The sequence below is a fragment of the Carex rostrata genome, chromosome 30, assembly GCF_964058835.1.
Source record: "Carex rostrata chromosome 30, lpCarRost1.2, whole genome shotgun sequence".
In the NCBI taxonomy this organism is placed as follows: Eukaryota; Viridiplantae; Streptophyta; class Magnoliopsida; order Poales; family Cyperaceae; genus Carex; species Carex rostrata.
The window spans coordinates 5,716,927-5,731,424 of record NC_135947.1 but is presented as its reverse complement, the minus strand read 5'-3'; the positions used below and the strand labels follow the sequence as shown (position 1 = coordinate 5,731,424).

General features: G+C 32.7%; 2 protein-coding genes across 11 annotated transcripts; one reads left to right on the top strand and one right to left on the bottom strand.

The window, feature by feature from the left end:
• Nucleotides 1-1,274: 1,274 nt before the first annotated feature.
• On the top strand, nt 1,275-5,361 carry LOC144546857 (Peroxisomal membrane 22 kDa (Mpv17/PMP22) family protein). 10 transcript variants are annotated; one of them, XM_078295437.1, is made up of 7 exons: nt 1,282-1,612; nt 2,024-2,179; nt 2,709-2,841; nt 3,278-3,317; nt 3,687-3,836; nt 4,153-4,278; nt 4,758-5,361. In XM_078295437.1, exons 1-5 carry the CDS (start codon nt 1,349-1,351, stop codon nt 3,772-3,774), a joined length of 681 nt encoding a protein of 226 aa, XP_078151563.1. In that variant the 5' UTR covers nt 1,282-1,348; the 3' UTR covers nt 3,775-3,836; nt 4,153-4,278; nt 4,758-5,361. The 10 variants fall into 10 exon arrangements, with proteins under 10 accessions (XP_078151557.1, XP_078151563.1, XP_078151564.1 ...); XM_078295438.1 differs by lacking the exon at nt 4,758-5,361 and adding an exon at nt 4,391-4,653 and having other exon boundaries at nt 4,169-4,278; XM_078295439.1 differs by lacking the exon at nt 4,758-5,361 and adding an exon at nt 4,391-4,653 and having other exon boundaries at nt 4,166-4,278.
• A 1,869-nt stretch (nt 5,362-7,230) lies between these two features.
• On the bottom strand, nt 7,231-9,015 carry LOC144546969 (putative WRKY transcription factor 65). The gene is made up of 3 exons (XM_078295564.1): nt 8,572-9,015; nt 8,354-8,476; nt 7,231-8,041 (listed from the first exon to the last, which is right to left on the bottom strand). The coding sequence occupies exons 1-3, from the start codon at nt 8,709-8,711 to the stop codon at nt 7,534-7,536; spliced, it is 771 nt and encodes a 256-aa protein (XP_078151690.1). The 5' UTR covers nt 8,712-9,015; the 3' UTR covers nt 7,231-7,533.
• Between the last annotated feature and the right edge of the window lie 5,483 nt (nt 9,016-14,498).

Genomic DNA, 14,498 nt, shown 5'->3' with positions numbered 1-14,498 from the left:
CTATTGATTTGATTTTTCTTAGATCTATGTGAAGCAATTTTATGAAAATATTTAGTGTTAGCATCACCCCCCTCCAGCCATAATTGTTTAGATCTCAGTCTCCAGTGGTCCTCTTCTTCTTGGAACAATTCTTCTAATCTATTGTTACTTTGAATCCAAATTTCTTCTTCTTGAGGGGTATAGTCTCTTTCCTCTTTTATTTTCTGGAGGGCATGTAATCTATTTTGAAGGAGGGTTTTTTCTCTTTTTCGTTGGCCATAAAAATTTTTTGCCCACCCTTTTATTTTTCGTCTAAGTTTTTTCATTCCATCATAGCTTTTATATATGTTCCCCAATAATTTTCCTCAACAGTGCACACAAGTTCTCTTGAGGAAGCCATAGTAGAGTCTTGAGGAAGTGTGGCCATTTCGCTGAAATTTTTATATTGCTTGAGAAATTAATGGGGTTATTGGTTACCTTACACGCTGACAAATTATTGGCTTGTACTTACAATTGTAGGATATTCATCTCTTTCTGGGCCCTTCGAAATTGCCTTAGTTGTGAACAAATTGCATTTTACATTTTTTATATTAACTTTTACCAAATTATTTATCTAGAATTTCAATACCAATATTAATATACTCACTCGATATGCCAAATTAATATACTGAAACTTAGCATGCTAATTTTGTGGAGCCTCCAAACCTAACAGTGGTTATCAATTTATGTCGATCTGAGTTTCAACCTACCAATAATATAATACAATTCGTATGTTAAAATGCAAACCTACTGAAATGGTTTAACTGATCATCATTTTCTTGCGCATACATATACCATCTACTCGGATGCTTTTTTTGCGAATGAAATGATTAAACTGCATTTCCAAAGTAAAATAAGAAAAAAAGAATTCCAAGTCTTCGGTCTTGTACAGGCTTCAATCTTTACCCAATAGGCAGCTGGCTCATGCAAGACTAATTTACTCGTTTGACACTATACTGGGCTATTTTTAAATCTTACCTGTTGGGCTTTCACTTGTTATGGCCCATTAGTACCGAATGAATGATGAATCCATATCCTTTTGAGGTAACAGAATATTTCTGTTCACATCCAAACCGTCTGATCATAATCTGGGCCAATACGGTCCGAGTTGGAATGCATGGGGCTCCTCTATATTCGTGCGAATTCTGATCGGACGGTTAGAATCTAACAGAAATATTCTAAATATGATTTCCTAAATATCTCGCGCAAACACAACGAGAAAAAAATAAAAAATCTAAATTAAAAAAAATGTAACGGCGCTAAACCTACTTCGAACTGCGTTCACTCACTCTTCTCTCGGGCGTCTCTCTATCTCTCGGCGCTCTCTCAGATGGGTGTGCTTCGACTTTGGGGGCTATGGTGGAATTTACCCCCAAATGGAGGTCGAGGCAATAAGAAGAAGAGATCAAAGCGCTCCAATTCGTCGTCTCCTTCGTCGGATTCGGTATATGTCTCAAAGGAAAGGTTCCAATTTCCGTATAAGCAGGCCGCCACCGCCGCGTCTCTCACCTTGACCGGTGACACCATCGCTCAGTTCCGTGATAAATTCGACAGGTGGCGTAAGAACAGCGGTGATGCTGAAGACGAGGGCAAGGTAGCTTACTGTAATTTTGTTTCATTTATTTATTGTTTACTTTACTTGAGCAAAAAAAATTTGAATTGCCATTTAATTTCTTTCTCATCAATTCAACCAGATCCATTCCTTTGTATTACTGTGACGATAAATTCAGTTTTACCTGTTTTGGCTTTAGTTGAACTTCACCTATTTTGGTTTTACCTATTTATGTGACCATTACACACAATGTCAGGTTGGATGCAATATGCAAATATCTCAATCTCCTTTGCAATAAAAAAATAACCTCTGGTAGAAGTTTTTTAATATGGTTAGAAGTCTGATGCCAGATATGGTTCTGTATATATGATCTCTTTGTTTGATGGTTTCAAAAATTGGCCTTCTTCATCTTTTTCTTCTTAAATATTTTTTTTTAATCTTTTAATAATGCAGGAGCTAGCTTCAATTCTTTTGTCAGACCATGATTGGCTCCGTGCATTGCGCATGACATCATATGGGCTTTTTCTCTATGGACCTGGTTCATATGCCTGGTATCAGATTCTTGACAGATGCATGCCCCAGCCATCATTTGTTAACATCTCAGTAAAGGTAAAGAACCTATATTTTGGATTAATTATGGGGCATCACAACTGACAACTGTTGATTTATTGTATTTGCAAGCGGTACCAATTTTTATGGCAGTGTAATACCAACATTTTGCGTCTTTTGAAGCTATTCAATACCAGCTAGCATTACGTTAGTGTGTTGGAAAGGTATATCGATCACTCGTTGCAAATTGTAAGAATTTATCCTTTTTTCTTGTGACTACCACTTTTTACCCCAAATTGAATGATAAAAAGGTATATCGATCTAAGTTTATATAAATAACTTGAACAATAAGCTATAGTCTTGAGAAACGTAGAAAGAATGTCAGACCTAATGCTTTTAAGTTTAAGAAAGTGACAAATCTTTCCAGATTTCTCTAACTACTCTCATAACCTAGCAGGACTTGAGAAAAGGGAAAATAACATATGTCACCTGGAAATATTTTAAAAATCTGAAAAGTTTGATGAAAGTATCAGTTTTCACTGCGTTCTAATTTGTGGATTGTTCTAAATTATTTTCTCATTCTTCTCAGGTTATACTAAACCAGATTGTACTTGGTCCATGTGTTATTGCGATTATTTTTGCATGGAATAATTTGTGGCTGGGGAAATTGTCCGATTTACCCTCCAAGTATCAGAAGGATGCACTTCCTACCCTTCTTTATGGTACACTATGAAATTATATTAGGATGATCTGTAGTAAGAAGAGGGTTCAAATGCCTCATGCCTTTCGTGCCTCGCATTCTTATCTCCGTTTTCAAAGTTCAATTGATCTAAACCGCTCAACAAAATCTCCATATTAAAATGTGCTTGGATATCAAATATTATATTTTTTGGAAACTTTATACTATTTTTTTAGATAGGTACAAAATCACTGTTTCTGGACCATCCAAAAACAGCGATTTTGTACCTATCTAAAAAAGTAGTAAATTTTTTCCATAAAATGTAAAATTGGGTTTCCAAGCACATTTTAATATTTGGATTTTGAAAACGGAGATAAGGATGTGAGCATTACTCACGAGTGACATGAAAGACACGAGGCATTTGAACCCTAGTAAAGAGGAATCATTTTACATGATCAAATTTTTATGGGCTGCTGCAGGTTTTAGGTTTTGGATCCCAGTTTCAGTGCTGAACTTTGGGTAACTCTCTTTTCACTTGCAATTTCAAATATTTTATTCTACTAATTCTAACAAACTGTATTTGGTGGTTTACCACTTTTTTGCAAATCATGCATAACCCTTCTCAGTATTGCAAAACATACCTACAATTTCTTCTAAAAAAAAACTGAAATTTGCATAATGATTTTTATATTAGCAAAATCAATCTACCTGGTAACATAAGGCTTGGCATCTATATCAAACTAGGGAACTTCTTTTAATGAATTTATCTTTTCTTTGTCACAACAAATACTTGGTGTTTATTTGCAAATTTTAATGAATTTAGTACAATTTATACCAGTGTGAATAAAATTTAGAAGTACCGACATTTTATATTTCAATGTTTTTCAGGGTGGTCCCTCTGTCTACTCGAGTTGCATTTATGTCGTCATGCTCCATATTCTGGAACTTCTATTTGTCGTCAACCATGAGCAAATAATAATGTTTGCCCCTCGGTTTAATGATAATTGTTTATTTATGCTCACTACTACTCTTTTTCAGGTATGAAATCTATCTTTGTAACTTTATTTTGGTAATATCATGCCAGGTCCTTGTGTTTTAAATTTGTCACTCAGTAAATTTACCTACTGGATTCCCTCTAGTTTTTGTTTGTCATAATCAGATCACAGGATCCACCTTTCATCTAAAGTATGTTTATAATATTATTAGCCAAGCTATTACTTTTTCATTAATTGAAAGCACAATTCTAAAGAACACTTGATGGTGTCGAAAAACATTTATGCACGAGTTTTTGGCAAGTGTAGTACCTAGTCAAAACATTGCAAAGGTTTTAATTAATATTTTGTTACTGACTTAGCATTGCATGTCAGAAGAGATGCACAAGGACTAAAGAGCACACAAGGAGCAACATAATTTCCCAAAAAAGAAACAGATTTGGCCCATCGGAAGGCAAATTATTGAACTTGGTTAACCTTCCAGAAATGTGGGTTATAATTAAGCGACATTCACTAAAATTCATTTTTTTCCCTTATTAGAAACTTTTTTGTATGTTCCAACAATACCATTGACAATAAAGTTTAAAATCTCTGCTACAGGTTCCCTGACACACTCCCTCTTATAAGTCACTAACGATTGAGTTTCCAAAGCTTTTATTATTTATGAAGCATGTTTTAAGTGTTGCAGTGACCCACATGTTAGTGACTCGTAACAAGGGCTTTACAGGGAATCTGTGATTAGGATTTGGATTTGTATGAATGAGAGCTTTTTTGTACCACCTGTAAAAGTTGGTTATGGAATGTCTAGAAAGAATTGGGGATGTATTTTTAAAAGATTTCAATTTGTTATATTAAATGGGATACCTCTGTGTTCAAAGGAGCTATGGTTGATATTTATTATTTTGAAATGGCTAACAAGAAAAAGTTGAAATCTTATCTACACCTGAATATAATGTAAATTTGACAGGTTTTGTCAGCGATCAAACAATCAAATATTAAAAACAAATGGAACATGGAAGTTCCTATCAAAGGCATAGACTTGTATTTTTTTTTTTAATTAAAAAGCTTCTTTTACTCCGTTATTTTTCTCCTGGGGAGGGATGATTCTTTCATGTATTCTTGGTAAGGAGATGTGATTTCGTTGAAGGGCCAGTTTTACACGTGAAACTTCCATCTAGTGAAATATTATTTTTTATCTTGTAACCGAATATCTTTTCTCGATTTAATAGATGTATTAGAAAAAGTTATTGCTATACTCTCTTCAGGGTATACGAGAGTATTTACACATGCAATGTTATATTAATACTCCATTTCACTTGCTGATAAAAAATTGAAAATAAAATTACACTTCATTTTTCCCTTGATCGTTAGTGGCCGAATGAGAGTAATCAGTAGTTAAAATAATCAATTTTTTTTGTTCCAGAAATAAAAAAAAAAGACAGAGAAAGAGGGAAGGAAACAAATTCAAGGCAGCGTAACAGAATATAATATCTAATGGTTAGTATCATACATTCATACTTTTTCCTCAAGCCTTGAGGGAGATATCAGATTGAATATAATATGTGATCGTAATATATATATATATATTTACTTATCTGGTAATATCTCATGTTACTATTTCTTTTTGTCTTCGGAGATATTTTGAAGATTTCTATATTGTCATTGTCAATTCTTATGAAAAGAACAATGATGTCTGTGGAATGATGTTAACATGTTATTTAGTCAATCATATAATTTCCTAGTCTGTGGGTTTGCTCGTCCCAATTTTCTTTGGGTATCTCTTTCTAGAATATCTTCTTATCTAGTAATAAACAGTTCCTTAAAGAAAACAGAATGATCTTAATTCTAACATAAAATTATTTTTATAAAGCGAAATGCTTTCATCATGAAGTGTCATAAACGATGGTTATATCAGCAACCAATGTCAGTACAGGTTTTTGTTCTGGTATTTTCAATAACCGAGCATTATATAGATTTTGTATAGTGTTTTAATACCACTGCGAGAATTAAAACATATATAATTGCTTTACATTTTCTTCATTTTAATCACAGCTTCTGGGTGGGAATTTGGTATAATAAGAACATAAGGTAGAATTAGAAGTGAGTGTGACAACTCTCACCAATCTAAAGACGAGAATTCGGATGTCGTAATTTTTTTTGTAAAAGAGTTATCAAAATCTCCCTTTTTTGTTTATAATTTAAAATTCAAAATTCAACACGAAATCTTAACAGTCAATCTAATTTTCTTCACGCCATGTAAAATTCTGATATTATTTTTCTAACAATTACTGAAAAATATAATATTAAATTTTAGTGGATCGATGCGTCCCTTGTAAAAAATAACAACATCAATACTCACTGTTAGAATTTTGAATCTAATATACTAATAAAAAGAGAGGTACGTAGATGATACTTTGTTGTAGTGTATAGCAAGGAAAAGCGTTGTCATCGTCGTTTGATCATGTATTCATATGTTTTGTTTGATCATGTGATACCATGTCCTATATATATATAAAGACAAATAAATTAAAATATGCTTGATATAAAGTATAGGCTCTAACATTTAACAAGCAAGTGGAGCAATCATAAAACCACGATTGCATGTAAGATAATGGCAAGACATGTACGGATATTCCGGAGAAAGCACTTGCTAGGATGCTATATCCAGATTGTTAGCGATGGTAAGGATTCGACAGAGTAGTTTTGACTTCATGCAGTGCACATACTATATAATAAGTTATATGTTTTCTTCATTTTGACTTTATTGTTCGTGCCTTGCATGCATGAGCTAAAACAGCTAGCGCTCTCAATATCTGTACAAATATTAGGTAAAAACTCGTTTTAGCGTGGATAATATGATCTCTGTCTGATTGCTTTAAAATTTGTACGATTCTAATTTCAAAACTCTTCATAATAATTCACTTATTCGTGCGCACCGTGCAGTATGCGTGATGTGCGGGAGGGAATCAGCATGTGGGATGCTATTGCTATTGGGTAAGGCTTGTTTTCTCTCTGTATACTGTGAAAACTCAGACACCTAATTCTCTCTTGCTTTTGCTCAAATTTAAATCCAACACCTTAGATCAAGAACAAATGAACTCTAAAAATATTGGGATGTTAAATTTCTTGTTGATGCCTATGGCCTAATTAATCATTAACTGTCCGTTAATGCATCCCCCATTTTATATTTTTTTTGCTAAATAAGGACACATTAGCTAGTTGCCTCAGTTTTAATTAAAATAAAAAGGGCATTCTAAAAGTACTAAAATATCCAAGCTGGTACTGTTGGAGTTTTGAACACTTCAAAGAAAATTTTTCTTTATAACATGATGTGCATGATTTATAAGTACTTAAGAAAATATCACTAATCAATTCAAGAGTTGAGGCCTACTAAGCAATCGTGATGACATGATTAGTGCCTCTTCAAACTATCTCTTTCATTAATTAATTATATGAGAATCACATTCATTAGGGTAAAATATCTCATCACAATTGTGACTGATTCCTTTTCCTTTGTGTAACTCGATGATCTAATTCATCTCCCAAAATAAATAAAAAATTTCCAAACAAAATAATAATCCCAATAAACTATAACCAAGTTCAAGAGAAAAAAAAACTTAAAAACTGTTTTAATTTATATACGTCAAGCAGCAAACTAAGGAAGAACCCGAAAAAGAGATCGAAAAGTGAAGTAATCTCAATGCATAATTAATAAAATTAATGAAAAACCCTCTTCTATTTGCTCAACAACCAGTAGTCTCTGCCTCTACACCACAGCTGCCGCGCCTGAAAACCATGGCACACTCTGGCAACTCTCCAAGCCCTGCAAAAAGAGCATCATCCTCACCATTACCACCACCATTTCCACCGAGACATCCCTCTCCTTCTGCTGGTAAAATCATCGTGACATCATCCACGGACACACTAATTAAAGATCCAAACAAATATTCGTCAGACTCGGCCGTTGGTGATGTGGAAGAAGGGGATGCTGCCACATTAGAGAACCATCCGAAGTCATCGCCGATGAGATCAGTGAACTGTATCTCCTCGGGCTCAGTCGGGCTTTGTTCGGGTGGTGGCGCTGCTGGTTCTTCCTTGGGCCGGGCTTGGTTCTTTGGGCCCTTAGGGAGAGGCCATGCGTGATTGTGCTCGAAGGAGTAGGTGACAACAAGTGTGGAGGGGTCGTCCCGGCTACGCTCGACCTGTTTACGTGCCGGACATCCTTTTGAGCTGCTACACCTGTAATATCCCCTGCGCAATTTGAAAGTGAAGTTGCTATGGTCTTAAAAAAAAATTCTGACTTTGAGAATTGAGGCTGCAAATCATGAGAAATTAGATTGATCCATAATATTAATTGGTATGAAGCAAAACTATGTACTCTAAGCTATGAATCCATGGCGCCAAGACCCAAGTGAATCAAAATTGTTCTCTTTTTCCATTAATTTTTTTTGTGTAAATGTTATATAATTAACACGGTGCAATTTATAGAAGTGATGCTTACATCTCAAATTCATTATCACAAAATGAAATAAAATCAAATTAAAGACTAGGTAACATGCATACCGAGGGTACGGTGATCCCTTGATGGGCTTCTGACCATACTTCCTCCAAGCCCATGAATCCGATGGTGGGGCTCCTTCTCCAACAATCGGCACAGAGACCACCCTCTTTTGAACTGATCGCCGACTATTATCAATCATTCAAATTGCAAATGAGAAAAAAATGAATTTTATATCCATATAATCAGGAAATAAATGTGAGCATGGCTTGCGTAAACAAACCTTCTCTTAGCATTTGGAGAGGGAGGTGCGGGAAGTGGGTGTGTCGGCTTTGTTTCATTAGGTGTATCTTGTGATGATGTTCCACCTTGGCTCTCTTCGCTCTCTCGAGCCGGTGAGTCGTTGCTACTATAACCATCCATGACCTCACTAGTATTGATTTGTCACCTTCACCTTCTCTTGTTTTCTGACAGCGTCTCTATATATATTTCCAGCAAAAGTTGATCAACTTTTGTGGAACTACAAAGGATTCATTAATTAGTGACAACAAAAGGGAATGCAAGGGAGATGGTACGGCAACTTTGGTTTTTATGGAGAACAAAAGGGGGAGTGGGGCTAATAGGGACAAGATAAGGTACATTTTTTAATTATAAGAGTCATTGTACCCATGTATAACTCAATCTAGAAAAAAATATATATATGTCATGGTATTTTTAATTTTTTTTTTTTAATTAATAGTGATGGCGGTATGAATAATTTGAAAATGGCCAATGTTGAATATGACCTTCTCATTAGAGAAAAACTAATCTTTGTACATAATTATCTTGTAAAAATTTACAACTAGGACCTTGAAAAACATCACTTCACTTTACCTCATGCTCTCTCGTTTTTTTTTTTAGTATCAAGTACATATTGCTGTGTCAAAAAATAAATTTTATTTTATTTTATACTGTGGGTACTAGCATTTTTGGAGAATAACAAATAGGATGTGGACTAACACATTCAATTGCATATATATTGAAATTCTTTGTAATCAGTAATAATAGAACCGGTAAAAAAACTACCGGTTCTAATCTTTGAAACAGATAATAATATTTCTGGTTCTAGAAATCGGAAATTTTTTCATTGGTTTTGTAAATACTGAAATCAGGAATAATATTTTCAGAAAATTGACTTAAAACCAGTAAAAAAATTTTAATTTGGGTAGATTTCGAATTTCAGTGCAGAATGGATATAGTTTTTGATTAATTATTTTTTTATATTAGTAAAAATTTCGGGAAGTACAAACCAAATTAAGATGCAACCGGTTCATAAAATGATGAAGTCGCATGGTCGTTGATGCAGATGGATCAAGATTGTTTTTTATTTTTATTCTATATGCTTAATTAGAAATAATGTTATCAAGCTTGTAACCAACAAACTTAATATGAAAAATATTAGATCTAACTTATGAATAAAAAAGATATATTTATATATTATTTTTTTTCAGAATGTACATTTTAATTATTCAAATTATAATCATATATATCACTATTCATAAATGACTGATATCCAATCCGTATTCGTATATGTTTAATATATGATCTGTATTTGTATCTGAAATAGATATCTGCATTTATCCCTATTTAAAAAATTAAAACGAATAAGAATACAATTTAATTGATATCCGTCAGTATCTGATCCGTTTACATCACTACCGCTAAGGTCTATGAAGTGAATTTTTAAAATTTTATTTTTAAATTTTAAATTTTTACAAAAAGATATTATTATTAACATCTATTTTACATGACACTTATTTATCCTACGTCTGCAATCTCAAATTTCTAATTATACCTTGCGTGAACTGTAACATGATATGTCTTATTGGTGCTTAGAATTCAGGAAAAAAAAATTTAACCTTTTTTATTTTGTCAGACTGAACTATCCTAAAACCTGATCTGTGGTGCCAAGAACCCAAAAGATCAGCTTTACAATTATTTTTTTTAATTATTTTCTTTTATTTTTTTCAGCTTGAGAAGTTATTTTAGAGAGCAGGCCATTACCGGAATATGTACTTATTGAAAGCGCGTTTTAATCTAGAATAACATACACTTGTGTGCATGAAAACGGAAAGGAGAGGGAAGGAAATGGCTAAGCACACATAGATGTTAAATTATAAAAATATGATAAATGAATATAAAATAAGGACTATGCAAAGAAATTTCAGTATATTAAAATAAAAAAAATATAAAAGTTAGCTGTGAGAGTGACATCTCGCCCACCTTTCCTCCATTTCACATCTGATACAGTAGTTGGATTTGAATACTGCATTAGCTATATAGCTTTTGTTAATTAATTCCTCTTTTATGTTAAAAGCCCTATTTTAACTGGGATTTGTACCCATGCATTGTTGTTGTGCTTTTTTAATTTTTTATTTGTTTCTAACTTTTAGCCCCATTTTTATTTTCATCTTATAGCTGAAATTGCCTTGTGCTCTTCGTTTAATTCCTTGCTAAATAGTAAAATCATGCAGTTGAGTTGAGAATTACATGTAAATTTCCTATTTTTATAAAAAGCTTTCTTTGGAATTAACATATAGAAGCTCAAACCTTTTTCAATTGATGGTTATCATATGATTTTTATTCTTGTGTAATTGAATTATCCAAAGGGAAAAAACATGTTTTCCTCGGTAATTAACGTAACACAATTATATAAATTTGTCTCAACTTTTGGTCCTATATATATATATATATATATGAGTAAGACTACTCTACTTTGCAAAGCAAAAGACCTCTTGTGCTTTGCATTTCAGACCATTAGATATGCTTTAAAAATCGTGCAGATGAATCAGATGGGAACTCAAAATTTTCGGTAAATTGCTTGAGAATGCTCCTCCATTTACTGGAGGCGTCCAGTGGGGTAAACCCCCCAATCCCCAACCCGACCCTCCTCTTTCTCTCTCACGCGATCCGCTCTCTCTCTCAGGCGATTAAACCTAAATCGCACCCCTCTCCTCTCCTCTCTTGGCGTCACTGTCACTCTCAGCGAAATCCTAAGTCCGACTCCTCCCCGACCCATCTCTTTCTCTCTCACGCGAGACGCCATCTACAGGGAGGCGATTTCACTCGACCCAGCGGCTCCCCCCTCCAATCCCCCGGCTCTCAGTAATCTCTCTCCCAATTTTTCTTCTTCTTTTTGTTTTAATGTTTTGGGCTGGCATCTGATAAAATCTCACCAATCGTATGCTCATTTCGTATTTTCTTGACGGTTGTGTTGAACTATTAATAATCAAGCATGAACCGATTTGAGAATCCTAACCAGACAAAAATCATGTTTTCTTCATTTTTCTAGTTTCTTTAGTATAAATTAAATGATCAATATCTGTTAATATGATAGTGTCATCTCATTATCTACTGTTCCTGGTATATGTTAGTGATTTAGAAATAACTTTTTAGCTCCTGTTTCTGGTAAATTAAATGATCACCATATGTTAGAACAAGTTTAGATTAATTTAATAAAAAGTGTTTTTTTATTAATGAAACTGGCAGAGAGCTTAATAAATAGTACAAAAAATTGCTTAATAAATAGTACAAAAATTCCAAAAAATGTAAAATTTGGTCCCCAAGCACATATTAATATGAAGAACAATATGAACGGTTCGGATTGGTTGTTTGGACTTTAAATCCAATAGTGCAATGTATAAGAGGGTTCATGCCTTGCGAGAGAGAGAGAGATGGGCTATGGTGTGAGTTGCAAAGTAAGATGCTTGTTTTACTTGACACTTATATCTTTGTTTTTATAGTCCTAACAGCTGATCCAAACTGCTCAACATGATCTCCATATTGAAATGTGCTTGGAATGGCTAAGCTCAAAATATTTTTTCCTAGCTTCCGGAACAAACGATTCGGTTTTATAATTTTCAAAGTCCAAACAATCAATCCAAACTATTAGATATTTAATCTATATTAAAATGTGCTTGGAGACCAAATTTAATATTTTTTGGAATTTTTTTACTATTTATTTATTAAGATGGTTTGAAAATCGTTGTTTTTCAATGATGCAAAAATTTAATATATATAAACATGTACAGTAAACGTGTACAGTAACAATTTAATCCATGAGAGGCAACAACTAAATTATTTTTCTCACACCTGAATATAAATTACAACTGACTACTTCTTTTTTTGCATAGTAAAGATTAATTGTTATTCTACTTCCTATAGAATGATCTAAGCTATCAAAAACAAGTCGAAACACATCATAATATATGGAACCAAAGTCCTTGTTGAACCTTGGTATTTCTCAAATATATATGAAATTCCCTGGTCATTTTAGGTTTTATTGATCCTCAACGAGTATAAGATAGAAATTAAATATTACATAATTTCCTGCTAGAGCATGATTTTTAATGATGCTGCAAAAAAATTCTATGAGATAAAATAATATAAATATAAAAATAAAAATAAAAAAGAAAAGAGAGAAGAAGAAAGGGAAGAAAGATCTAGGAGGGAAATTAAAGAAAACTAGCAGGTCAAATAAGTAAAACCGCACCACTAAGAAAAACCATTGGATAAGCAGTAGTATCCCTATAATTGTCACTTTTGGGTAAGATGGGATAATAGAGGTATCTTAATTCCTGTTTTGTATCTTAAATGAGCGTACTGTAGGTAGTATTTTATAAAGCTAAGAAGGTTGTGCTCCTCACATCTCCCTATCATGTGTTTCCGTGGTGAATATTTTGAATTATTCTCATGTGCTAGCAAGTTGTTTGATTAATCTATGAGTTTTGCTAAACTGTAACCCATAAAAAGGTTTCTTGTGCAATGATGTATCAGCTATTGTATACTTATTATATGATTCGAGTTCTTTTGGTTATAACATTAATTAATTGAGCACGAATAATTATAATAATTAACAAATATTTAAATTACCTTAATTAGTTGATGTATTATGAAAATATAACTCATGTTTTGTTATTGTTGTGCAACTTTCTCCAATTATTTTTTAGTTAAAAATTTACACTCTCTACAAATTAGTGAATAAAGGTGATTCGATGGATTCAATAATCCCGAACATAATTTAATATTAACTTAGAAAAATATGCTGGCAAAATTTGATATCAAAATGATAAAGCATAGTTTACCACAATATCTATGATAACAATTAATCTTTATCTTTCGAAAAAATAAACAACTGAACAAATAAAAGTAATACTAATTATAAGAACAAAAATATAAACAATCATTAAAAAAGGATTTACCCATAAACTTTCTAACAATTGCATTATTATACTGAAGCAATGTTATTACGAATTGCATGAATCGGGTTGATTTTTTTTTTTGGAACTTTACATCGTATATAGCTAATTAATAGCTTAATATGACTTAGGATTTCAGCTTGGACAATACGGAGTTCCGAAGCATTTCCTCTAAGAAATTAAAAATAACAATATGGTATAATACCTTTTATTTTATTTTAAGCTAGATCATGACCAGTCTTGCTGGCCCCTCAGAGAAAAGCCCCAAATTTAGTGGATATTGATTATTATTTATAAGTGATCATGCTTCTCTTTGAACGCGTTTTTGTTTCCAATATATATATATATATATATATATATATATATATTTTCTTTTAGAGATATAAATTTTTTTCTTTAAGAGAATAGCAAATAGCTTAATTTAATATATTCTAACCCTTAGCAAGATTATTTCTTCTTTATTACATATTGTACTCAGTTTTAACAAGAAACTCTGTTAGCTTTATGTAGCTTTTAATATATTTCAAGTGGAAGACGGCCGCATGCAAAACCTACCACTGACAAGTAATTAATTCTTGATTTTATTTATTGGGACCGAGTTTGGAAGAGCAATACATTATTTAAAAAAACAAAAATTGTTTTTTCGTACTTTTAGAATAGAATTGCAAGTAAATGACATCATCAATTCATTATCATGCATTATTATTTTGAGAAATTGGCAGAGGCTGCATCGATCATGCATTAATTTTGCTTCCTAAAAAAATATAACAGGATTTACTATTGACTTGTTCGATCAAGATGTGCCCACAGTTTGAATGGTTCATTGAGATATGTTTGTTCAATCTAGGCCCAAATTTATTGTTATTCAAATTTTAAATCTGCGTTTTGCTACTTTTTAGTCCATTATAAGCCTTAAATTTCCGATTTTTTTTATGGCAAAGAAAATAATATATTAAATATACGTATGACATAA

What these genes read in the sequence shown, in the direction of transcription:
- LOC144546969 (XM_078295564.1), bottom strand. Translation starts at nt 8,711, where the DNA reads ATGGATGGTTATAGTAGCAACGACTCACCGGCTCGAGAGAGCGAAGAG. An exon ending in TCTCCAAATGCTAAGAGAAG is followed by an intron (nt 8,477 to 8,571) that starts GTTTGTTTACGC and finishes GATTGATAATAG; the next exon opens with TCGGCGATCAGTTCAAAAGA. An exon ending in AAGGGATCACCGTACCCTCG is followed by an intron (nt 8,042 to 8,353) that starts GTATGCATGTTA and finishes CAAATTGCGCAG; the next exon opens with GGGATATTACAGGTGTAGCA.
- LOC144546857 (XM_078295441.1), top strand. Translation starts at nt 1,349, where the DNA reads ATGGGTGTGCTTCGACTTTGGGGGCTATGGTGGAATTTACCCCCAAAT. An exon ending in TTGTTAACATCTCAGTAAAG is followed by an intron (nt 2,180 to 2,708) that starts GTAAAGAACCTA and finishes CATTCTTCTCAG; the next exon opens with GTTATACTAAACCAGATTGT. An exon ending in GTTTCAGTGCTGAACTTTGG is followed by an intron (nt 3,318 to 3,686) that starts GTAACTCTCTTT and finishes AATGTTTTTCAG; the next exon opens with GGTGGTCCCTCTGTCTACTC.